At 38.4% G+C, this 27,167-nt stretch overlaps 1 protein-coding gene across 3 annotated transcripts; it reads left to right on the top strand.

Annotated features, from left to right (window-relative positions):
• Positions 1–512: 512 nt before the first annotated feature.
• On the top strand, positions 513–26,792 carry LOC112054832 (uncharacterized). Of its 3 annotated transcripts, none has more exons than XM_052881226.1 (7): positions 513–856; positions 10,138–10,483; positions 15,826–16,039; positions 16,843–16,965; positions 18,941–18,997; positions 19,901–20,267; positions 21,382–26,792. In XM_052881226.1, the coding sequence occupies exons 2-7, from the start codon at positions 10,273–10,275 to the stop codon at positions 21,466–21,468; spliced, it is 1,059 nt and encodes a 352-aa protein (XP_052737186.1). In that variant the 5' UTR covers positions 513–856; positions 10,138–10,272; the 3' UTR covers positions 21,469–26,792. The 3 variants fall into 3 exon arrangements, with proteins under 3 accessions (XP_052737186.1, XP_052737188.1, XP_052737187.1); XM_052881227.1 differs by lacking the exon at positions 513–856 and adding an exon at positions 912–1,141; XM_052881228.1 differs by lacking the exon at positions 18,941–18,997 and having other exon boundaries at positions 517–856.
• The last annotated feature ends 375 nt before the right edge of the window (positions 26,793–27,167 follow it).

Genomic DNA, 27,167 nt, shown 5'->3' with positions numbered 1-27,167 from the left:
TAACATCGAATTATAAGTATCGATGTACGATAAATATCGATCGATATCACTATATTTCTAAAACATCGATGTTTTTGGAAACAAATAAAAGTAAAACTGTGTAACATTATATTATTTATGATAAGTTTTAATTATTATTAGATAAATGCACTCTTACTGAGACACCTACAAATCACAAAAACGAGAAGAAAAATTAACATTCCCAGTATTTTTAGGGACACTTTGTAAAATAAACTTGATAGTCATCTGCTAATGAGACTATGACTATGCAATATTTAGTTGAAGCTAGTACACCTACTGCACGCTAGACTGCGTCCAAAAGAATAATTGACGTTTCGATATTTTATTTAGGTAGCATCGATGTTTCGATGATATCGAGTCAACCCATCGATGTTAAAACATCGATTTTTTATAGTTAAACATCGATCATCCTTATTTTGAGTTCATCAGTCATTACAGTATCTATTAATCTCATAATCTGTGGTCACCACTTCGTAATTAATTTGTCGTCTGTGTTTCTCTATTGTGGTGTGGTTCTATTTTCTTGTTTTTAATAGAAAATAATATTTTTCGATTTGATCATTATAAAAAGTAAATGATAATCTTTTTAATAGCATCATATCATGCATAAAATACAGGAATGTCATTAGGTGTCCAAAATGTAAATAGTAAATGCAACACTTTAATAATCTCTGAATGGCATGACAGCATGAGCAAAGAGATTTGACAGCATCAGTCATTCTTAAAATCACGGTTCTCTGAGCGAAAGCTTTGAAAATATCAGTGAAAAATAAAAACAGACAAAAAGTAACATGGAAGTTGTGGCTTGTGTGCATCTAGTGATGGCATGACAACGGTGAGTTATATTCAATTATTTTGAAGGGATTGTAAGGATCCCTTGAATGGGGAGGTCAACGTTCGCGATAATGTTCTCAAGATCACAGTCGAACAATTGGTTCAATTAACAAAATGCAACGGGCTACGGGGCTATACGCGCCGTCTGTAAGCACGTTTACTATCTGAAATACATGGATCTTTGCCAAATCGGTCATTCGTGGCGTAACTAATAATAAAATTGTTTCTTGTACGTTTGATATGTATTTCGCTATTGTAATCTTCATCGGCATCAGCTGATATTGAGGTAAACCTTCTTTTGTCTTGTTATTATATAAAAAAAGTTCTTATATGAAAGTCAACTTATTTTGACCTATTTATCAGTTTAGTTCTATAGAATTAAATAATTGTATATTAAAAACATTATTCATTCATAAATGATCTATGCTTTGCCATTTCTTTGTTGTTACACAAAAGTAAAAGAATTATGCAGAATTAGATAACTTATCTTTTAGCAGGATTTCCTTTAATGTTATATCTCTTAACATTAAAGAAAATCAAAAAACAAAAAAGAAAGTGAAATATACATTTAAAGTTTTATTTCTTTCTTTCAAGTAGGCCTAGTTTATAAACAATTTTGTGATGTGAAGTTATTGTTTCAAATGTTTCTTATATCAAAGTATGAGACAGACACTTGGAAATCATCACCTTTTATTAGCAGACTGGTAAAAATATTTGTTTGTTTAAAATTCACATTGCATTCCCTACATAGTGTTGAAACTTAATGTCTATATTAATATATTATGAATAGGTAAAGTTTGTGGTGTTGTAGGGAGTAATCTCTGATTGATTTGATTTACTGAATCAATTTTGAAAATTCTTTTACCATCAGAAATCCACATTATTTGTGAGTGTAATAGGCTATATTTTATCCCCATATTCTCACAGGAATATGAAATAAGCAAGTGAAAGAGAATTTTATTCCCATTCATATTTGACATGTTCTCAGATGTCTCTAAATATAATTTATTTTTCAAATTAAAACTTATATAAGTAGGCATATTTTATAATATACATATACAACTTACAATATAAGTAGGCATATTTTATAATATACATAAATGTCAGGTTTGTCTGTTCATAGTGACTAGTGACCCTACAGTTTGTGAGGCAGGATACTTTGTATAATGCAGAAGTAGTGGTAATAGTTAGTCCAGAAATAAAGAAGCTATTAATAGTCTGTGAAACAAGTTTCTTTTTCCCATAAAAACTTCTACCATTAGTACTCTAACCTTGAGTCCAATAGAACTTTTTGTGACCATTCTTATCACAATTGTACACAATTATTCCTTTAATCAGTGTACAATAACTTTTTCCTGGTATACAAATAAAACTTGTTTTTGTTAATGTAATCAGACAAAGTAACATTTTAATTAAAAAGTTATTAGATAGGTATGTTCTGAAAAACTGAATTGTCTAGTGTTTTTTTGTACATAATTCTTGCATTATATTAGATTTTTCTAAATATTAAGGCTTATTTAAAAAATTATAGATTACAGTTACAGTATAGTTTACAGTACATTGCTCATATTTCTAGTGGTCTCTAATATTATGTAAATTAATTGAACTCTCATAACATTTTATGAACAATAGTGTTGTGAGAACAATATACAATCTTGTACCACATCCTCATCCTCCTCATTCCTAAGCCTACCAGTTGATACACCTGTGGTATTGTGTTGCATTGTCATTTGATTTTGTGGATATTTATTGATTTGTATAATAATTACAAAGCTGTTAGGACTCTCTGAACTCAGTTTTCTCTTATGTTTCATAGACAGATGTCTTGTAGTCTTTCTTGATGTGTCTTGTATACTTTCTTGTAGTCTTCAAGCTCGATTCTGACAGAGCTTCTGCACTTGCCTGCTGCAACTCTATTAAGGAGCCTACAACAAATTACACAATAAAAAATGCTTTAATTTTAAGACATAACATTACAAAATTATTTGTCACATAACACACATTCTTAACTGATTAATTTTCAAAAAATTCTTTGGCATGACGTGTTTTATGTGGCTCATATTGGATCAAGGCACTTTTGGCGGCCTCATAACTTTATTTCTTTGACTAAATATCATTATCATTACCACCATCATTACACCATTATCTAACATTATTTAATATTATTAAATGAACTAACTAAAAATGGCATAAATGCTAAAATATTTTGCCTCATCTAACATTACTTTAAAATATTAAGATCTTAAAATTGAAGATTCTTGATAGAGATTTTTATCAGCCAGAAAAACTCTAAGCAGAGTCTGGGCTTGTGACTAAGGGTTGTTTGGGGTGTGGATGTTGATTGCCACGCTCAGGCGTGCGGGCTGGGCTATAGGGCATCAACATAAGTTGACCCATACACGTCCAAGCAGCTGAGTCTTCCGTGCCCTCTCAGGCACAACATGGCTGGGCCTGGGTGGACAGGGGGGACTCAGTCGTACATCCCGGGCAATGTTGCAGTTGGTAACGAGCCTGCACCTAGTATTTTATCTGCCTCGGACTGCAACAGCTGAGTATGGTCATGGCGGTACAGGCTGCGATTATCCCCCCGCAGCTTGTACGTCCTCTATCCCCCACCTATTTACCTTACATCCCATGCACTCCTTCCTTTCAACAACTTTTCCTACCCCCCCCTCAAATTACAAGAATGGACGCGAACAAAAATACCTGTGGACTACCCCAGGAGGGTACCGTTCCCCCCCATAGGAACGGAGACCCCCTCGCTGGGGCGACTGATCGGCTAACCTCGTCCCGAACAGTCGCCTCAGGCTGCCCCTCGTATTCTGGGGAGGGCAATGCTTCGCAGAAACGATTGTTACCGCCCGGAGGACCGGTTATAGACCTCCATAGTAAACTTAGTACCTTACATGTGAGAGAGGAGGAGGACCTACTGAGGTCGCCGCCACCACAGTCGACAGGCTGTGATGAGGGCGGCTTCACTACTGTCCGATCCAAAAGGAGCATTAAGAGAGAAAGAGCTAAATTAAAGAGACAGAACGCGATGTCGGGATCGCGACCGATATTCCAGCAGCCGGCTGAAGAAACCTCGTCGGCTGCGGGAGGATCGGGAGTGACACGACCGCCAAAAGTCAAACATCAGGGAACCGACCCAGAGGAGCAGAGACCAGCGAAACGTCGTCCACCAAGGTCACAGGAAGGGCCGCGGAAAACAGCTAGGGAGCTGAGCGAACTGGCTGTGGCTTTTCATCGGGCCGACGGTGTCCTGGTCGACGCTGAACTGGCAAAAGAAATTAGGAAAAGACTGAGTGACCTGATCGGGGAGGCTATTGAGCAGGACGTTGACAGTGACAAGTTAAACTTCGTAGCCTCGGGGCTGGTGTCGGAAGGATTTTACCTTGTGACACCAGCCAACGGGATGGCGAGGGACTGGTTGCTGTCATGCGACTTGGGTCTATACAATGGTGTCCCGATCAGGTCAGTCAGGCGAGATAGGGCCAAGGCAGTCATCTGGATTCCTGGAATGGAAAACAGACTGAGCTGCCCTTTAAATCGCCTGAAAGGACAAAACAAGACGAGAACAGACTTACAGATCCCTGAATGGAATCTCATAGTTCGGGAGCCTCTCACATTGGGGGAGCGACTGATTGTGGGAGTCCCTCAGGAGGTCTGTAAAGTCTTTGATAAAGGTGAAGTATGGCTGTACTATGAACTTATAAAGGTACAGGTCAGACTTCTTAAAGGCAAGAAAGTAGGCACTACCGACGTGGAAATGGAGGACACTTCACAACGCCCACCGACGGGTGCGACTGGTGGAAGCTCGGGACCGGCAACGTCGTATACGGATTACCAAAGCAGTGGAGGTGCCAGTGGGGACAATAGTACCCCCCCACAGTGCCCTCCTAGCGCCGGTGCATCCGGAACGGCGGGCTTGTTGCGCGCTGAAACCGGCACACAAAAGAGCCGGCACATGTATGGTGACGAGAAACTCGCGGGTCCCCTAAAGGAATCCCGCTGACGGACTCTTAATCAACATGTGCTGGTAAAGACACTACACAAGCAACACACATACACACACACAACTTCACATTCTCACAAATCACTAATCACACAAATACACACAAAACCACACACACACTAAGAATACTTCAGTTAAACTTGCATCACTGCAAGGAAGCCATGGTTGAGTTATGTCAATTCGTGGTTAAAGAAAAAATTGACTTGGCCCTGTTACAAGAGCCATACGTCGCTCAGGGACGAGTGGCGGGCATGGGTAGTCTGGGAGGAGAAACCATATACCACTATGACGGTGAGTTAGACCCCAGAACATGTATCTATGCCAGTAACAGGATCAAGTCATTAGGACTAATAGCAACAGAGTTTTACAGAGATCTTGTGGCGGTGGAAATTAATACGCCTCTCGATGATGGAAAAAAGGAAAGAGTGGCCTTCATCTCCGCTTATATTCCAAGCGAGACCGACTTCATACCGCCAACAAGAGAACTTGAAGAAACTGTAATCAAATACAGAGGTAAGGAAACTCCTATTATTATTGGGTGCGATGCTAACTCACATCACTTGGCGTGGGGTAGTACTAACACTAATGCTAAGGGAGAGGAACTCTTGGAGTTTATAGTAAGTACTGGTCTCGAGATCGTGAACATAGGTAACACCAGTACTTTCGTTACAAGAACAAGGAAGGAAGTATTAGACATTACATTAGCGACCAATGATATGACCAAATACGTTAAACAGTGGAAGGTTGATCTAGAGGAATCGTTCTCGGACCATCGAAGGATTACTTTTCAAGTAAATACTGAGGTGGAAAGAGTATTAGTAAGAAACGCTAGGAAAACGGACTGGGTAGCCTTTGCCTCAACGTTAGGTAGCTGGGTACCTCGTCGCATGACCTACAAAAGCGTAGCAGAATTAGAAGAAGGAGCAAAGGAACTAGAGTTAATATTGGTGAAAGCTTACAAAGCCGCTTGTCCACCAAGAGAGATAAAACTAGGGAAAGGTCAACCCTGGTGGAACAAAGATTTAAGAAAGGCTAGGAAGACAGCACGCAAAGCTCTTAGAGTTGCTCTCAAAAGAGATGATGATGCAAGCTGGATAGAATACAGGAGTATAAGAACTGCATTCCGGAATGAATGCAGAAAAGAGGAGAGAAAAGGCTGGCACTCTTACTGCGAGAGTATCACTGAATATCCAGAAGCTGCCCGTCTGGTGAGGGTGCTAGCCAAGGATAGAACTTGTAGACTAGGAAGTATAAAACACAATGATGAACTAGTATCTGATCCCAAACTGGTACTGGATATAATGATGAAAACACATTTTCCAGACTGCCAGATAACAGATCACGAAGAAAATACGCTTCCAAATACTAATTTAAACTGGTCGGAAGCTGAAGATATCATCACCACAGAACATCTAGAATGGAGCATCAACTCATTTGCTCCTTATAAAGCAGCAGGACCGGATGGTATCTTCCCGAAAATGCTGCAGGTAGCACTCAAGTACATACGAGATACATTAATAGCGTTATTTAGAGCAAGTCTGGCTAGCGGTTATCTGCCGTTAAACTGGCGCAAAGTTAAAGCGGTATTCATTCCGAAACCAGCAAAGACAACATACCAAGAGACGAAATCCCATCGATGCATAAGCCTGTCGTCTTTCTTATTAAAAGCACTGGAAAAAATCATTGATGGGTACATTAGATCAAAAGTTACCTTGAGCACCTGGCCACTACACAACAATCAACATGCCTACATGGCGGGCAAATCAACAGAAACGGCCTTACACAATCTAGTGGTTAGGATAGAAAGGTGTATCAACTACAAAGAATTTGCACTGGGATGTTTCTTCGATGTAGAAGGGGCATTCGATAGAGCAAACCGAAGAGCAATAGAGTTCGCACTTAACCGCGACGGGATAGACGATATAGTAAAAAGCTGGATCATGAACATGCTAACACATCGACTGATTTCAGCAGATTTAGGAGGAGAGACTCAAACTGTAAGATCTACCAGAGGATTTCCTCAAGGAGGCTGTCTATCGCCTTTGCTATGGTGCCTCCTATTAGATTCATTAATAGTTAAGATCAATGATATGAGAATTTATATGCAGGCCTACTCTGACGATGGCGTACTCCTAGTCACGGGCAGAGATCTGCATACCGTAAGAAACATAATGTGCAAAGGCATAAAAAATACACTGGCTTGGTGTCGAGAAAAAGGTCTTAACCTCAACCCCTCCAAGACCAAACTAGTGCTGTTTACTAGACGCAGAAAGGCACACCTGATACCTATTACAATTGAAGGTGTCAAGCTAGAAATTACAAAAGAAATCAAATATCTGGGGGTTATTTTAGACCATACCCTAAGATTTAGAACTCATATCCAAGTGCAGTGTGCTAAAGCCAAACTAACTCTAATGCAATGTAGAAGGGCTGTGGGCAGAACCTGGGGTATGAAGCCAAAAGTAATAAAATGGATATATACAGCTATCATTCTTCCTAGAGTTCTGTATGGAGCTACTGTTTGGTGGCATAGAGCTGCAATAAAGTCAAACAGCAAAGAACTAACTAAGGTACAAAGGTTGGCGTCCTTGATGATCTCAGGTGCCATTAGGACAACACCCTCTGCAGCGCTGGAGGTCCTTTTGGGACTATATCCCTTGGACCTAAGAGCTAAAAAGAATGCATTAGAACAATGGTATAGAATGAAAGTGTCCAAACAGTGGAAAGGTAATTTCATGGACAAAGGACACACAGATATAGATAAAGTTTACGGAGATAAACTGTCAATGATAGTTAACAACAATGACCTTATCAAGAGACAGCGCATCTTCGATAAGAAATATAGAGTACATATAGGATCAAAAGATACATGGCAGTTAGAAACCGCCCATGAATGCAGCATAGTGTGTTACACAGATGGATCAAGGCGGGAATCCACAAAGCTCAGTGGTGCTGGAGTTTTCTACAGCACCATTCCAAACAAGGACCAGGCAATCAGTCTAGGCAAATTTGCAAGCGTCTTCCAAGCAGAGACATACGCCATTATGGTTTGTGCCTTCGATTTGATGGACTTAGCAGATATAGAAACCAAAGAAATTGTTATATATAGTGATAGTCAAGCTGCACTAAAAGCGCTTAAAAGAAATGATACCACATCAGCCCTAGTAAGAGAGTGTAAGAACATATTGAACTCTCTGGCTGAAAGGACTAAAGTGACCATTGCCTGGGTTCCTGGACATCAAGGGAACTACGGCAATGAAAAAGCAGATGAACTAGCCAGGATGGGAGCAGGTCTCGAGTTCCTAGGGCCGGAGCCCTGCCTACCCATCCCATACTCAATAATAAAGAGGGTTATTGAAGGAATCATAGAAAGAGAATCGAATACACGATGGAATAGCTCGACTAAATGCAGACAGTCAAAAATGTTCCTCAAGTCATTCGACAAGAAGAAAACAACACAACTACTGTTACAAAGCAGACCCAACATAGCACTGGTAGCAGGCATGACAACTGGACATTGTCTGCTCAATAGACACTTGAAGATAATGAAAATTGTAGAAGATTCATCATGTCCAGGTTGTGATGAGGAGGAGACCAGCTATCACTTTATAGCTGAGTGTCCCATGTTCGCGCTGGTAAGATGGGAGTTACTAGGTAAGGATACATTAAATGAAGTAGACCTGACAGATCTCAGTATAGGGGATATTGTTAGGTTCACGAAGGCTACAGGAAGATTTGAGGGGGGAACACTGTCGAGACACCAGTGAACCTGTGTCCTTTTACCACGGGAATTGGGTGGAATGGTCCATAATTGGGACTGATCACCCGTCTGGCCTCGTCAGACGTCCCCTCTATAAGTATAAGGGTTGTAGGGTTAAGGATTACCTAATGAGCAATGTAACTTCAAACTGGTTGTTGACCTGCACAGTTTCAAGGTTATGCCAAATGTTTGTCTTTTTAGTGATGAGACAAAATGAGGAAATTTTAATTGAATAAGATTTGTTCCCATTTGATCACGATCTGTCAGAAACACAATCTCTGAGCGGCCGGTTATTAGTAAGTATATGCAATAATTCCTGTTGGTTTTTCAACAAGAGGTCTTTGCATAAAGACTATGGTTGTGATTACCTTTGAAGACTAAGTTCAATGCATTGAGAACAAAGCTTGAGTGAGAGTTTGCTACAACAACAGCCTTTGTTAACATGTTAATTGTTATTGGTGCTGTTAAGTTTAACACTTAAATGCCAATCATCAATGAAATTGTTGGTTTTTGTTTTGCTACAATGTTGCTTTTGATATTTTGTATAGTTGTCCCTATTTTATAATTATATTTTGTTAGTGTCAAGGAAATAAATTCAAAGTTTATTACAAGTTTAAGGATTTAAACTTGCAAGCCAATTTTATTTGTTGACAATTTTATGAGGAACAATTTTTATAATGACCTCTATTGACCTCCGAGCAATAGGTCGCAAAATAGTTGCGAAAAACTGATTTTCGTGACCTTTTGACCTTTGTAACTTTTTTAGCCAGTACAATATCGATGTTGATTTTTCACATCTTCATATTACCATCGTAATTAAGGTGTATACAAAAATTCAGCTCACTAGGAGTTTTTCCCCCGATTAGGGTTTAAAATGCCTAAAATTACTTGACTATATGTGATACATAATTACATACATATGTATTAAATATGTGGTATGTAGTGAATGCTTAATAGACAATCGACTTATATTTCTTTTGCTGATACTACAAGTGCTTCAAGGATTTACTCAGCTTAGTGTAACTTACACCCCACTACGCTGCTCTAATCAGATTATACGCTTTACTTGACGCCGTCCAATTACCTATTCACTGTTTAAAACTTACCCTCATTTGCATTAGTTTGGGCTTAACTTTTGGCCAACTTTGTCTATAAACTTAAACATATTTTTTATTAGCAAACATAAAAATCAGTATCAATGTTTTTAATTGTTATGTCTAGCGTAAGTTGATGCAATTTATATTACGAAAATAATGTACTATAATATGAATTTTTAATATAAATTATTTGCACTGATTATTGCGAGAAAAAAAATAATGACTCAAATCTATTTTATCCCTCAAGTTGGACTGCTCACAACTTCGCTATAATCTACTGATTACAATTGATTAATATCACATTATTTTCTAAAACTACTCGACTGAGTATTATAAGAAAGGAATGTGATATTAAATTTTATGTATAGGTACATAAGGATGTTTAATTTAATTTTTCCTCTTGTCAACAGGTTTACTATAAATAATAGTGACAATGATGTAATAAATGCTAATACAAAGTGCTAGTGTTGTGCGCGTCGAGTGTGTATTCAGTGCAAACGGACGCAGTTGTTGACGATGGACGCAGTGTTATGATGTGAGTGAAGATGTCGAAGGTGCTGTCGGCGCTGGGCGGCGCGCTGCCGGACGAGCGGCCTCTGCTGTCGCTGCAGATCGTGGAGAGCGTTGCCAAGTGTCCGGCGGGGTACGTGCCCGTCAGCCGGACGTACGACGAGGACGCGGACGCGGGCCTCCTGCGCCAGGCCGGCCTGTTCGGGAAGAAGCCCAGCCACTACATTTGCTTGTCTAAGTCTGAAGGTGAGTAGACCTTGTAGATGCACTACGGGCACGTCCACTCAGAACGGTGGTTGAAATACAACTGACTGTGTCACCCTAGATATGTACGATGTACAAATGTACTTACTGTGCAACTACCCACATACACTACATTTTTTTTTTTACTTAAGACTTTCAACACCTGATAAGTCACGGATAATCTACGTAAGTTTTGTCAGTTTCTTACTTTACGTCAAATGACAAAGACAAATCGTATCAGAAGGTGGTGAAACCGGCTTTTTAACCGACTTCCAAAAAGGAGGAGGTTCTACGTTCGACTGTATGTATGTTTTTTTTTTTTTTTTTTTTTTTTTATGTATGTCCAGCGATAATTCCGTCATTTGTGGACCGATTTTAAAAATTCTTTTTTTATTTTGAAGGGTTTGATTCCAGGGTGGTCCCATTTTTTTCATGTCAGGATCTGATGATGGCATCCTGGAGAAATCGAGGGGAACTTTCGAAAATTGTAGGGACGGCTAGTGCGTTTGTTAGTGTTTCCATAAGGCATTTTAAACCACTACAATTTTATGAAGGTCTGGAGTTCGTCTGATGATGGAGCCAAAACACAGACGATGGAACTCGTCAACGATTTACAGCAGGTACCTTTTGTTTGGGCTTAATTTATTTGTATTGATGAGAACTTTCCACCTAGATGGGTTGTGACTGTATTAAGGGTCTGATGATGAAGACGAAGGACAGTTAAGGGAACTCCTCGACGGTTCACAGTAGCTACCTTGTGTTTTGACTTGATAATTTTGTATTGATGAGAACTTTCCACCTGGATAGGTTGTGACTGTATTAGGGGTCTGGTGACGAAGATGAAGAAGAGTTAAGGGAACTCCTCGACGGTTCACAGTAGGTACCTTGTGTTTGGACTTGATAAATTTTATATTGATGAGAACTTTCCAACCACATGGATTATGACTGCATAGGGGGTCTGGTGATGAAGACGGAGGACAGTCACCTTTCACGTTTTTCTGAATATTCATATTACGTGTGGATAAAGGGGGAGTAAAATTTTATATATGAGTTAAGGTAGTATTTTTAAAATTGGGATTGTAGGACTTAGATACTTGTTATAAAAAAATAACGTTTCAACTAATTGATTATTAATTTTTGTTCACACTCAGTAGGTGTGCTAACACTAAAAATTAAAAAATAAAAATTTTAATAAAAAAAATTCAACCGACTTCCAACTTAAAAATTAACCTAAACTAAAAAGCAAAAAATAACATCTTACCTATGTGCTACCTTCTGATCAGTTTGAAGGCGGTGCCAATCTAGTGTCATGTTTTAATTAAAGCCGTTTCTGAAAGAACCACAAAAATTTAGTAATTTAAACGGCTTAAATTAAAACATCACTGGCTTGGCACCGCCTTCAAACTGATCAGAAGGTAGCACATAGGTAAGATGTTATTTTTTGCTTTTTAGTTTAGGTTAATTTTTAAGTTGGAAGTCGGTTGAATTTTTTTTATTAAAATTTTTATGTAGTTGACGGCTTAAGCCTCATCAGATGGCCCACCTGATTCTAAATGAAAAACCTATAACAGAGCAATACTTTTGCGCTGCATTGTTCTTGGCAACCTGAGGCCAAAAAAACTTCATGTTTTGGAAACAAATAATGATCAGACTTTCGCTTGGAATTCTAATCAGCCTTTTTTGACTTCGATAAAAGTCCTTACTATCTCTACCCAATCGCAATAAAATCGAGCTTAGTGTTTTCGTTAACCTGTAAAGCAAATCTGATTTATGTACATCACACACAATTGGAAGCCTGAGTTTTTCTTGATTCGCTAGTAAATTAATAAATATACATGTAGGTATATTTATTAATTATATATTATATACATACTTGCCACTATCTCTATATGTCTCTATATCTACATAATACATTGGTTATTCTGTTATCTATCTCTATATTTCTATATTTTATCTATCTATACAAATTCGTAGATGTTATCATCTTAATCAAATACATAGTTTAGTAGCTTCTATTACAAATGTCTGGTGCGGCTCCACATTATAAGGACGCGATTGGATGTAACAACAATTTCCGCTGGCCTTTAATGGACGGTCTCTGAACCGTTTGTTGTGAATTGCAATTCTCTCTGAAGGGTAATATCCTTTGTACGGTAATCCCTGTTAATTAAACAGAATCACAATCATTTTGCTTACATGAGGATTAAGTTATACGGTTTGGCTAGAGTAAATGGCCGTTTATTTTAATTAATTATTTAGCAGAGTTTGGCATTTCTTTGACGTAAAATTCTTGTATTACCTATTTTTCTAATCTAGACTAATACTATAAAGAGGAAAGATTTGATTGTTTTTTGGTTGCGTTGAATAGGTTCCGAAACTGTTGAACCGATTTAAGCTAAATCTTTTACTGTTGGATAACTACAATATTCCCGCTATAGGCTATATTTTATCCCCGTATTGCTACGGGAACAGGAACTACGCGGGTGAAACCGCGTGGCGTTTGCTAATAAGTAATAATCACTACGTCGTCGTAGCTGCGACGACGAGTATATACCTAACTTGCGCTGTAGACGTTTAATTTTAACTGAACAGTCGGAACTATTCAGTTAAGTCGTCCGTGTGTGTCCGTTAATTTTTTTAACGGAAGGGTAAAATTCGATTATTTCCGGATTATTTCGATGTTGATAAAACACGAGCAGAATTCATACGCTTGAATCATACCAATTTGTTTTGCGAACGTTTGAATCATCGGTGTGATTGGCCGAAAAGTCAGGAGAACGTTATCATATATTAGCACAATTTGTTAGTACATTTACCGTTCACTGGAAATCGGTACTTACTGGGTGCGCAAGCGCTGGCTTTGTCCAAAAACTACATAATCGCTAGCTTACTGAGATGAAACGCACTCGCTGGCTTATTTGAAATGATGTCAGCAAGCAACGGGTGTGTGCAACGTTTGTTTAGCGCGCTTCATTTGCCTCGGAGATGTAATTACATAGCGCCTCTACGTCGTGAGACCCTGCTTAATTCCTTGTCTTTGTTGGACGATTTTGTGTATAATTTCCTGCTGCCTACGTACCTATAATGCAGCCTTTCTTGATGAATACTGTTTACAGACAAACAAATTAAAAATGAGGGTATAAATCACTAGTCATTTCACACCTAATAATAATTATAATTAACTTCTTCTTAAATTAATGAAAATAAATTTGATTAATAAGTTTAGAGCAATTAGATATGGTTAATATATTTTCTATAACATTTTATAAATGAACCATACATAACTATTTTAACTTATATAATAAGTTATGAAATGACATTTATTTTCTACCCTCATTTCTAATTTATTTGTTGGTAAACAGTACTCATCAAGAAAGGCTATAGTATAGCTACTTTGTACATCTATAGGAGTACTGTGTCTTTGGGTGTAGACATTCTTTAATTGTCAATTCTTTCATGGTTCAAGCACTTCAGTTGGCTCCACATTTATTCAATGGTGTAGCTACCCAGGGGCTAGGCGGTCCAATACACCGGGGCCAAGATTCCTTCCCAGGAAAACGCAATCGAACTGAATTTAGAAAATTTCAAAAACGAAAAAGAGTTTATGAATATTTTTACTTGATAAAAACTAACCAGTTTAGATAGTAGTGGGTTAGTCGGGTCATTTTTTTTATTTGCACCAGGGCCCTGGGTTACCTAGCTACTCCACTGGCTAGATTATCAGAATCCCCAATAACAGTGACTTCTATTCACCGCCGTCATTATATACGATACGAAATGTTCTTTGACTGTCATAGACAGCGAATCTGCAAGGATTAGTAAAAAACATTGTAGGTATTTCTCCAAATTTTCACTGGAGGGTTTACCTCCCTTCTAAATACAATAAGTTGATTTCTGAATTAATTTGGACGGTACTTAATTAAAAAAAAATTCGTCACCCGAAAAAATTTTAAACGCGCTATTTGTGACCGTCAGCCAGCATGCAGCATGTGAACAAATATACAATTGCCATTGTGGGTGGCACCACAATCATTCATTCATTATCAGCCCATATTCGGCTCACTGCTGAGCTTGAGTTTCCTATCAAAATAAGAGGGGTTAGGCCATTAGTCCAACACGCTGGCCCAATGTAGACTTCATACATGCAGAGAATTAAGAAAATTCTCTGGTGTGCAGGTTTCCACATGATGTTTTTCCTTCACCGTTTGAGACACGTGATATTTAATTTCTTAAAATGCACACAACTGATAAGTTGGTGGTGCATGCCCCGGTCCGGTTTCGAACCCATACCCTCCGGAATCGGAGGCAGAGGTCGTATCCACTGGGCTATCACGGCTCTCACGGTTGTGGCACCACAATAGTGACGTTGTAATGTAATGGGTGGCAAAATGTATAAAAATAATATTGGCGAATGTATTATTTTATATTTGATTCTGTCTTTTTGTAAATAAAAAAATCCGCACATAATTTTATTAATCAAAATCCTATTAGAGGGCGATATTGATGTGAACATAATCAAATAAAAAGTTTACTATTAACTAAAGTTATAAACTATCTGTGTACAAAATTTCATTTTGCGTTATTGTTAGCCGCACTTGATAGCTCAGTGGATATGATCTCTATCTTCGATTTAGAGGGCGTAGGTTCAAGGCAAGCACCACCAACTTTTCATTTATGTGCATTATATGTACCTATAAAAAATAAATATCACATCATAAACTGTGAAGGAAAACAAAGTGTGAGGAAACCTGAATAACTGTAATTTTTTTTAAATATATGTATGAAGTCTGTCAATCCGCATTAAGCCAGAATGGTGTACTATTAGCTTAACCCCTTTCATGCTGAGAGGAGTCTCGTGCTCAACAGTGAGTAGAATATGGGTTTATACATAGGAATAGGGGTTAATGATGATTAACGATGGAAAATTTCCAGGTCCAAGATGGTATTCATTTTTTAGCTGCAATGGCATTATACTTATTATAGGACTCAAAAGTGTTTACAAATATAAGAAAACTAATGTCGAACAAATGTTATGATTCACAACACTTGTCAGGACAACTTAATTAACAAATCAAACTGTAACCAAAATAAGGCCCTAGAATGGCATAGAATAACCTTGAGTGGAGTCACGCACTTGTGAACAATGTGTGTAGGGTTTAAGGATCATTTGACTGATATCAAACACTCCCGTTTTCCACTCAAGTCACTCTCCCCGCCTATACCAAGTAACTTATAAAGAATTACACTACAAGAGATGTGGGCGGCTCGAACGCCACGAGCACACTGAAGCCGTCCGTACCGCAAGTCGTTGCAACGCGGCGATAACAGACTTTTTTTGTATGCAGGAGTGCCCGGTTACGTGATGGACGGCGTGGTGGTGCTCGGCGAGCGCGAGGCGACGCCGGCGGGGTACAGCGTGGCGGGGCGCGCGGGCAAGCGGCGGCTGTGCACGCGCGTGTCGCGGCGCGCGCCCGGCCCCGCGCCGCCCGCGCCGCTCGTCACCGACGTCATCGTGTGCTCCAAGATGAGGAGCGCGCCGCAGGGGTTCATACTCGCCGGGTGAGCGGCTTCTTGTTGTATGTACGAGTGCCATACTCCTTAACTGGACCTCAGCGGCGTCAGCGGGGGTTTTGAGCAAATGCAGTAGAATCGTCTGACTGACAAAAGAGTTATGGGAACGACTTTTTAAGGGCGTTTCCTCTGAAGGGACTCAGAGCTGGGCAGCTTAGCGACAATAGCTAAATACATGAAACAGCTCTCTCAAAACTATTTTGACAGAGCTGCCATCCATCTAATTACACTCCCAACCTTAACGCTAAGTTTAAGCAGAGACGTCCCAAACACGTCCTTTACGACCCTGACGATGACATGACGACCGACCGCGCTTCCCATACAACACAATCACAAGCTACACAGCGTCTTCGCCGATGAAAACGAGGTTCCCGATATCTAACGTCACCGGAATGTGGGTTTTCTAACTCAAGTTCTCGGGGGCGTCCGGACTGATTCACTCTGGTCACGGTTGCACCCTCCCGAATAGCCCTCTAACCTGAGGCCCGAGTCTCATAAGAGACGCCCTTAGAGAGCCGTTCCGTCCGCTGTCTTTATTTCAGCTATCGTGCACCAGGCGATGCTTCTGCGCTCGCCCAACCTCCCCGGTCCGGTGTCGCCGTAGTGGTTTCGCAGGGAGCTATCGGTTCTTACTCAACATGAAACAATAAAAAAGGATCTGGGCTTAAAGGGGTCGTCCAGGAAGAGCGTTTTGACTTGAGTGTATCAGTCCCAACGTCCACGTGACAAGGTCCTATCTCGGGTAACTTGAATCGAACGAATAACAACGATGACTATTGTGTGGTCGGCAGGGAGATCAACGGCAAGGTGGTGTGCTACAAGGTGAGCGGCGGCAGCGCCGACACGTCGCCCACGCACGCGCCCAGCGACTACGAGAACGTCGTCTCCAACCTCACGCCTGAGGCTGCCAGGAGGTGAGTCCATAGTCCATTACAATTAAAAAAAAATAATAATTTAAATCGGTGTACAATTTTAAAATATTATTTTCGTTTCTGCGATTAACTATCATCGTTATTTCGGCGAAATAACGACGGTGCTCAATATTATGGTAAGCGTCCACATATCCGTACCGTAAGAATCAGACGCATCGCATCAAATGGATCGTAGTATACTTTGTATAGAAGTACATACAAGTGCGCCCACTGATCCACATCGTACGGATCGCACGAATCTACTGTAAAAAATTAAAATGTCAGCGGGTTGTACCTTGGTAGACAAAAAGCTGATGCCCTGAAAGGTGTATCGCGGAAGCCATGCTTTTAACTACGAATTTAATGCTATGAATTTTCCAGGTAGAAATATAATATCTAAAGCTATTCAACGTTGTTCTCCATGCACTAACTGATAAATATATTATCAGTATTTTGGAGTTCCCCATACGTCACAGATGACTCATAAAATACACTAAGATAAACATTTTCTGTGTAGGCAATTCTTATCTAATGTTATTTTTAGGATTATTATGATCCATCTACTTTGAGACCTGTTTAAAATGTAAAATGATGAATCACCAATTGATAACTCATAGACATGTGTCACGCGAATGAATTACTTGCTTTACGTGGGAAACTAACAAAGTCCCACTAGCTAATCTATAGTCACAACTTCCATATATGTAATCTGTACATTCTTGGATATTTTTTCTTTTTTAAAATGTTAGTCTTTGTCTTTCTTTATAACTTTGAACTAAGTGAACCGTGTTATGAGTTGACACGGCAATATGTCCAGTGTTCAGCGTATTCCACAGCCGCGTATAACCCCACACGGTGAATGGAAGGATCCTATATCCTAGATACAGGACCCTTCCCTGGATATGATCTGGAAACGACGAGTTTTTGAGTATTTTTAAAAGAGTAAGGATACGTAATTAAGCTTGTTCGGGGATTTACTACCGACATTTAATCCTTAATATTAAATGTTTTGCAAAACACGTGCGGCAAAAAAAATCTAAATGTATGTGTAATTTAAATTTTATAACAAACTAGCGGACGCCCGCGACTTCGTCCGCGTGAAACTCGATGTAAACTTTCAACTACCCCTACCCTACGTTAAATTTTCTCCTTAATTTTCTTTGCTATAAACCTCACGGAGCCCGAGACCTTTCCAACGAATGCAAATACGTAGAAATCGGTTAGTGCGTTCTGGAGTTATAGCGTCAGGAAGGAAAACCCGACTTATTTTTAGATAGTAGAGATTTTTGTGACCCATTTTTAATGCAAATAAACAAATTATTATCATTGTTTTTGTTTTGTTTTCATGGGTATGGTAGCCGATGAAACATGTGACGTGTAAGGTAACACCAATGTTTCAGTTTTAGGCGTTAGTAGGAGATGGATGATGGATGTATACGAGTATTAAGTATATCCTACTAATATTGTAAACGCTAAAGTTTGTATGGATGTTTGTTACTCTTTAACGCCGCAAATACTGAATTGATTTGGCTGAAAATTTGAATGGAAATCAATTTTACTCTGGATTAACACATAGGCTACTTTTTATCCTGGAAAAATCCATGGTTCCCGAGGGTTTTGTGAAAAATTAAATGACACACGGACAAAGTCGCGAGCGTCCGCTAGTAATTACAATAAATCAATCGATTAGGTTATAATCGTTATTATATCCCAAGCTCAACTTACCTAGTTTTCGAATTTACTAGGTGAAATACGATTGATACAAACAAAAAATCGGTCAATCATAATTTTTTGAATAATTCATAGCTAAAATCTACACTGCTCAAATTCGAATGCCAATCGGCTATTTGGCCTCGCTTGATCGAGGCTAGATTGAGATCTGCCTGATCTTGTCTGTCTAGCTTTAAAGAAAAACTAAAATTTAAATAATAAATAAGGATCTCATTTTCATCGGTATTTTTTTTGATATTTTTTTCAGTTCGTTATCGGTAAAATTGTACAAACACCTGAAATCGGGCTGGTCACACTGTGTTGGGTATTGAACAACATTTATGTGTTAAGCATGGTGTTGAAACAGTCATGCGGTGTTTTGGTCGTGGTTGCAATCGTGAATTCACAAAATATTTTTTGTTAACAAAAAAATAATTTGTCATGAGTTATCTCTACATTCTTCATAAAGTAAAAGAAAAAAAATATTTATCTATTTACATTTATGTATGTCACAATCATTTTTTATTTACACTATTAGTTTACACATTTTTACAAAGAAAAGATAAAAATCATGTGTTCAATAAATAAATCATTGTTTATGCCTAAAACTAAATGTAGTTAAGTTTACATAAGTATTACAACACCGTTTTTGTGTGTCCAAAATGCTTGTGTAAAAGCTCACTACATAAATATCAGTTGCTGAATGTATGTTTGCATATTATTCTAGAATGGGCAAATATACTTATGATTTTTTTTGTTTTGTGTTTGGATTTTTGCATGGCTTAGATTCATAGTTAGAACGGGTTAAGTGGCGGTTTTTTGTTATATTTTATTTTATTTTCTTTTTCGATTTTTCTGTGATAGACTGGTCAAACAATAAATAAGAATAGGATAATTATTATGAATAATTATTATTATGAAAAGAAACACCCGAAGAATCAATATAGCATAGAAATATCTAAATAGTTTTATTTATAGAGTATAGGTATGTTTCTAATAAGGACTGCGAAGATGTGGAATATCCTTCCGGCTTCTGTTTTTCCTAACACTTGCGATTAGTGTACCTTCAAGGCAAGAGTGAATAGGCACCTTCTCGGCAAGCGCGCTTCATCGTAGACCTCATCATTTATTACCAACAGGCATGATTTTAGTCAAACGCAAGTCAATTCAGAAAAAAAAATATCGGTAATTTAGGAAAATATATAATAGATAACTCTTTCACCCACAGACTAAGGCCCGTACCAGACAGACCACCCAAGCTGTCTCCCCTTGTGGCTGAACTAAACAATCTCAACCTAAAGTCGCCGTCCGCGTATCCGAACATAGAAGAGTTCACCACGGACCACGACTACGAGGCTCTGAGCCCCTCGTACAACCTGAAGCCGTCGCGCCCGGCGCCCCGGCCGCCGTCGACGAAGTCCCCGATCCCGCACGGGAGCCCCGGGCCCACGTCTCCCGCGGCGGCGCCCTGCAAGAAGGGCCCCGCGCCGCTGCCCAAGGCGTGCAACTACCAGACCCTGGGGGGGTACAGCGGGCTGGAGGGGGTGCCGTTTGTACTCAGCCCCAAGTTGCGCGGATTGCCCAATGTTACTTTAGTAAGTACTAGGTATTATTTTATGATTTCAATTATCGTGAGTGTCTTTTACAATGTTTAAATAGATTAAAGCCTAAACCCACGTGGTTATTGTCTATTATATTATAAACTGTCTCGTTGAGTCATAATCATCATCGTTAATTCTCGTATCGTCATCTGTGGTTAAGTCTGTGAAGCTATGGACCGTGTTCTGAGAGTCTTGAGCCGGGTTATGAATTATTTAACCAGACACATTTCTGTTTTCTAAAAAGTTTCAGTAAAAATTCTTGGCCTGTAGCTGAAAAGTTGCTGCTGGTACACCGTCGCAGAGCACTCTAAGCTCCTTTATCATCAACTTTGATTTTCTTTTATTTATTTAATAATAATCATGTTAATGGTAATGATCATCAAATAATCATGACATTATAACTGAGCAAGCCATCACACATTGAACAAGCGTGGTGAGTCTCTCCTATAAGTAGGGAGGCCTCGTCCTCTAGTAAACCATTCAAATATAATGACAATGATGATATTAAAGAGTATGCCCAAATAGTTTCTTAGTTATAAGCTTGTTCGTGCGATCTGCTGTAAACCACACTGTTTGGTGATTACCACGCGATTAGTATACTTAGTGTTTCAAACTTACCATTAAAGCGATAAAAATTCAACTGGAAAAAAAAGTTCATTGCGAATTTAAAAACAGTATGAAATCAGTCATCATTATAATGAATATGTAAAATCGTCGTTATCAACTCATATACGGCTCACTGCTGAGCTCGAGTCTCCTCTCAGAATGAGAGGGGTTAGGCCGATAGTCCACCACGCTGGCCCAATGCGGATTGGCAGACTTCACACACGCAGAGAATGAAGATAATTCTCTGGTATGCAGGTTTCCTCACGATGTTTTCCTTCACCGATTGAAATACGTGATATTTAATTTCTTAAAATGCACACAACTGAAAAGTTGGAGGTGCATGCCCCGGACCGGATTCGAACCCTCATCCTCCGGAATCGGAGGCAGAGGTCATATCCACTGGGCTATCACGGCTCACTAATTAAACTATTAATTTAATTATGATGAAATCAGTCATAATACACAGTCAATAGTGCTTGATAAAGTTATTGTATTTTTCCAGCTGCAGTTACCAGTGATCAAGAATCGCAGCCGCTTCGACCTCGACCGCGAGTACGCCTACAACTTCGCCCTCGAGCGCCAGACGTGATCGCACCCGCTGCGTCGCGCCGACACAGACGACCCGACTACAGTTGGATGTCAACTGCCAGTCCTGTTTGGTTAGGTGGTTGTATGTTTGAGTGTATAAAATCTCTGGTTTAGTTATTAATTTGGCAAATTAAGCAGGTATAGCTCAAATCCACATGAATTTTGAATTTGCGTAGTTACAGTATTATCATACCTACATTTATTGGTATCATCTCGCTATAATAAGGGATATTCATGATATGACAATTATAATGCCGAACCTATTTTTTTTTAAATCACGAATTTTTATCCAATCATTAAGTTAAAATATACTACAATTATCATTTAAAATATAATTGTTATTGGTAATAAAGGTCGGCGCCAACCGAGTTAGAATGTCTATAGGTGCTTAAAAGTCTTTAAACTGAAATTAAATTGCATGAATATTTAATAAAATAACGTAAAATAAAATCTCACTTACACATAAAATAATGTCACAAGCGAAATTTACAGTTCTTAAAGTAAATTAAACTAAATTGTCAGGTCAAAAAACTAAATTATCAGACCTGTTAATTTAATATCAATATAAGTATAATCATTTAATTATGAAATATCCATTTTTTCATATTGAATAATATTTTAAGATTTCGGATAATTGCTAACTAACTATTGTGTATTCGTCAAAAGAATTTTATTAATGAAATGAAGACTCTGATCGATTGTGCCAATGTATAAAAGTTACTGCTACAAATAGGTTCCATTTAGATGTTAGTTCCATGTGATTTAAAATATTTATTTGTTTACAAATATGTATGTCGACCATAAACACATAGAGTAAAGCATAGTACATATTAGGATGGAATAGACAAAGTAGAAAATAGTTTCTAAAAACTCTACTTTGTCTATTCTATTCTAACGTTATAGGCTCATAAGTCCGACATGTTATTGCATGTGGCCATTATAGTAAAGTAAATGGTTGTAATTTATTCTCGAATAATAATTCATAGTCATATGTACAAAAAATAAATTGAATTACAGTCGTTAAATTAGTAAAGCACTATACCTCACGCCGACGCTCGTGGCACGCGGGGACATGAATGCTAAAAGTTGCGTCTGATGATGAGCATAATATAATATTAATGAATTGAGTATAAGAATGACATTTAAATGTTATTGCATGCGCCAGGAGCCTTAGGGCGAGGTATGAAACTGTGCTTTAAAATAAATAAATAAAACATAGGGTTCTGTACCATTTAATCGAATATCCTCTTTAACTGACTCTGCAGTATCATTATAATAGTCTAGTTGCGAATTTCTCTATGGTTCTTATTAGAAAATTTAAAGACTGCCTACCTATTGTCATACTCAGTCATACTTGAAAAAAAAACAAAATAATAGTGATTAAAAGTCAGTAGATTTATTATATTATATTAATAAAAGTAAATAAAATTAACATTTTATCATGTAAAATTACGGAACCCTTAAGTCGTCCTATTGGCCGCTATGGATAACAAATAGGGCTCGAGTGCCTTAAGTAGTGTGTTGGTGTAGGCGACCTTGACAGTGCTCATTGGTATGGTATTATACAGGGTGTCCCATAACTAATGGATAAATCGCAGATAAATGGCAGACACATCACCTAGACTAAAACTAATTTGAATAGTTTTGGAAAAATCCCTATGGTGACCAAGTTATATTTAAAACTACAGCTTTGAAAGACAGATTCAAGATATACCATTTGCATTTTATCGAATAATTACGGAGCAACCTGTATAAATTATGTGAATATACGGTTCATGTGTCTAAGAATGATGTAACAGCGCCGCCTCGGTGTGCGAAGACTGACGTTTCTATATGGAAGGGATCAAGAACGAGTATATCAATGTAATTAAACAAAAGAATGCTGCTAAATTAGTGTTATTTATATTAAAAGACCTGGATTGTGTGCGCAACAAGTATTTCAGCAGGCTATAGTTAGTATGCTAGTGAAAGAAATTATGCTCAAAAGGGCTAGAACTCAGAGCCTCAAGCTCAATCTCGAATCTTTACTTACCAGAAAATCTCGATTGAACTGAACTTTCGAAAATTTCTCCTATTTTCAAAATAAATGACAGGTTGCAACCCGAGTTTAATCATGGCAAAAGAGAAATTCGAAAGTTATATCTAGGGAAAGTACTTGTGTATTTAATATTTTTACTTGATAAAACTTAACCAGTTCGTAAGTACCTAGTGGGGCCCTATATTTTTATTTGGATCAGGACCCTTGGTTACCTAGCTTCGCCACTGCTGTCTCTTCCCAAAAGTATTATTGTGCTGTTACCAACTTTAAAATGAATTTATTATTTTTGATCATGATTAGATCAAAAATAATAAAGTCATCAAAATTATGAAAACTCCTTTTATATTGAAAATTAAACATTTTTGGAAGTTTCTTAATTAAAATAAAATCAGCCTAGCTTCTATATGATCATTTTACATTTTCATTTACATAAATTAAATAAATAAACTATTGACGTTGCTGTACACAGTTTTACGAACTGCAATTCAATGTCGTCATCAACCCATATTCGGCTCACTGCTGAGCTCGAGTCTCCTCTCAGAATGAGAGAGGTTAGGCCAATAGTCCACCACGCTGGCCCAATGCGGATTGGTAGACTTCACGCACGCAGAGAATTAAGATAATTCTCTGGTATGCAGGTTTTCTCACGATGTTTTCCTTCACCGATTGAGACACGTGATATTTAATTTCTTAAAATGCACACAACTGAAAAGTTGGAGGTGCATGCCCCGGACCACCAGTAGAATGCTACATCATCGGGGAGTGCTATAGGCTATATTTTATATTGGTATTATATATATTAGCCGAGTTATCACAGTTTTTGTCATACAGATCAGACTGCAAATCCTCTTAAACAGACTTATTCGCATGCGCTGCCTTAACTATTGTGTAAAATTTAAATTAATGTATGGAAGCTTTATGTATCTTTAAAAGTTCTACAAAAAAGTCCGCGACACCATATATCTATCTTCTATATATTAGCAGATATAGTACCTTTTGTGTTTTAAAAATTATTAATTTTATATACTTAGGTTAACGTCATTATTTATACAACTAAACTTTAATCCTTATTAAAATAAATTATTTAATAATCACAAGGATATTATGGAGATAAGATTTGCCCTTTACAGTATGTTAATTACTTAAATAGTTTCGGAGATAATACAAAATTTCTAAAAGACGCAGAAATTCCGCTATATGACGCCCGGCGCTTTCATTCACGTAGTTCCCGTTCCCGTGTGAATATGGGGATCAAACATAGCCTATGACACTCGCAAATAACGTAGCTTTCTATTGGTAAAACAATTTTCCAAATCGGTCCAGTAGATCCAGAGATTACCTCCTACAACTTTACCTCTTTATATTATTAGCATAGAAGTCTCTATTTCTCTTGGTCATACCACCACTCTCGAAGGACTGGACCGATTTTGCTAAGGGTAGGAGTAAGATAGAGAAGTTACAGGGTAGGGTAGGGTACGGGTAGGGAAGCGTATTGGTATAGTACGCGCGTTAACAACTGAGTCTTAGGGCCATAAATCATTTCTCTATATCTATCTCGCTTGCACTTATGGGTCTTATGGAGCCGTCTAGTGAAGGGTGTAACAATGAAAGACATATTATCGATAAGTAAAGTTTATTATCGTATCTTGTTCACAAAATTAAAAAAATTAACAATATTTGATTTAATATAATATATATTTCATATTATATAATTATTAACTAAATAAAATTAATCTTCATCTGAGTCTTCATCATCAGAATCTTCGTCTTCTGCCAAATTTATTATAAGCGGCGCGTGATCTCTAATTAGAGCTTTTTGTAAATCTTTGTTTTGAAGTTCTTCGGCATGCCTAACACATTTGGCCCAGTCTTCTCGTGTGACATTTTCTATGGCTCGGTGGAGGTGATTTTCGACATCTGCTATCTTGAAGGTATTATTATTCTTCGCAACTTCTCCCTTTACTTGTGCCCAAATTAATTCTATTGGGTTATATTGACAGTGATATGGAGGGAGCCTTATTACTTCATGACCTCGTTCATTTGCCAGATGGTCTAAAGCGTAGACCTTCTGCGGGTTACTGGCTTTTACTTTTCTTATTAATTCTTCAATAATTTCGTTGCTGGAATATGGAATCTTTTTCTTTGTCAACCATTCTTGAATTTCAGCTTTCCTCGTGTTTCTTGTGGGTATCTTTTCCAACTGTATCGAATGATAGCTTGCGTTATCGACAATTATAACTGAGGGCTCTTCAAGTAGATTCAGGAATTCGGAAAACCATGCCATATATGTTTCGCCATCCATTTCTGTGTGGTAATCAGCATCCTTTGATTTCACCGCTTTAAATATTAGCTTCGCATCTGGAACGAAGCCAGTCCTTGCAGAACCCGCATGGCAAACTATTAATCTTTGGCCTTTTCCCACAGGCTGATTCTTGAAACCTCCTTCATCGTTGCTTCCAAGCCACATCCTCTTTCTTGCATGGTTTTGATTAATCCATGTTTCGTCTAGATAGAAACGTGGTCGCTGATCGTTAGTTCTTCTAAGTAAATCCAATTTCCTTAAAAAGTCCATTCTAGCACAAACAATATCAGTTCTTTCCATTAAATATTTACGTCCTTCGCTATTTTTCTTATACTGGAACCCAACCTCCTTCAGTAGTATTCTCATTGAAGTGTTGCCGCATTTAAAATCGGGTAATTGTTCACGGAATTTTTCTAAAATTTTCGCCACGGATGGATACTCTCCATTCTCATAAAATGAAGCTACAGTTCGCTTCAACACACTTTTATCAAAATCGTCAATATTAGTGACGGTTTGTGGTTTCTTAAAATTTGTTCTTGGTATACAGGTACTGCCTGATTGTGATACTTCCGTCTTGATTCGGTCCACTGTCGCTCTGCTCACACCACAAACAAATGCGGCCATTTCACGTGGTTTGTTGAAATTTAGAGAAGCCACTTTATTCGGATCACTTTTCAATTCATTGAGAAACAGGAATACGTTGTGAATCAGTGTTCGAGCTTGAGGGCTAATATCGCCATGTAATTTCTTCAGATCAACGTTAGAAAATAAAGTATCCATAGTGCGCAACGAGTAACACATGAATGTATTTATTTAATTGCAGTAAACACATTTATAGCAAAAAAAATACGCAATGCAATTACATTAGAAACCGACCAATCAGAATCGTCCAAATCATTATTGACTCATCATTAGCACGTGCGCAGGTAGCCGTTTATCGATAATTAGGGTGCGCAGGTAGGCGCGCTGCACATTCCTATCTTTTTTGACTTTTATGACCGGACGACTCAGATGATAACGCGCATACTATAGTGTAGGGGTAGGGTAGGTTTAGGGCCGGGTTTAGGGTAGTGGTACGGGTAGGATAGGGAAGTGGTAGGGTAGGGGTAGGATAGGCGTGAGATACGGGTACGGGTGGGATAGGGTTAGGAAAGGGATAGGGTACGGGGAGGGTAGGGGCAGGATGGGGGTAGGGGTAAGATGGGGATAAGGTGTAGGTAAGGTAGGGGTAGGGTAGGAGTAGGTTTGGGGTAGGGTAAGGGTAGGGGTAGGGGTAGGGTAGGGTAGGGATAGGGTAGGGTAGGGGTAGTAGTAAAGTTGACATCGAAATTTACGCGGACGACAATTAAATATTTTATTG

Source organism: Bicyclus anynana, chromosome 4, assembly GCF_947172395.1.
Source record: "Bicyclus anynana chromosome 4, ilBicAnyn1.1, whole genome shotgun sequence".
NCBI lineage: Eukaryota > Metazoa > Arthropoda > Insecta > Lepidoptera > Nymphalidae > Bicyclus > Bicyclus anynana.
The sequence above is the reverse complement of the archived record's forward strand: the minus strand, read 5'-3'. Positions and strand labels throughout refer to the sequence as shown.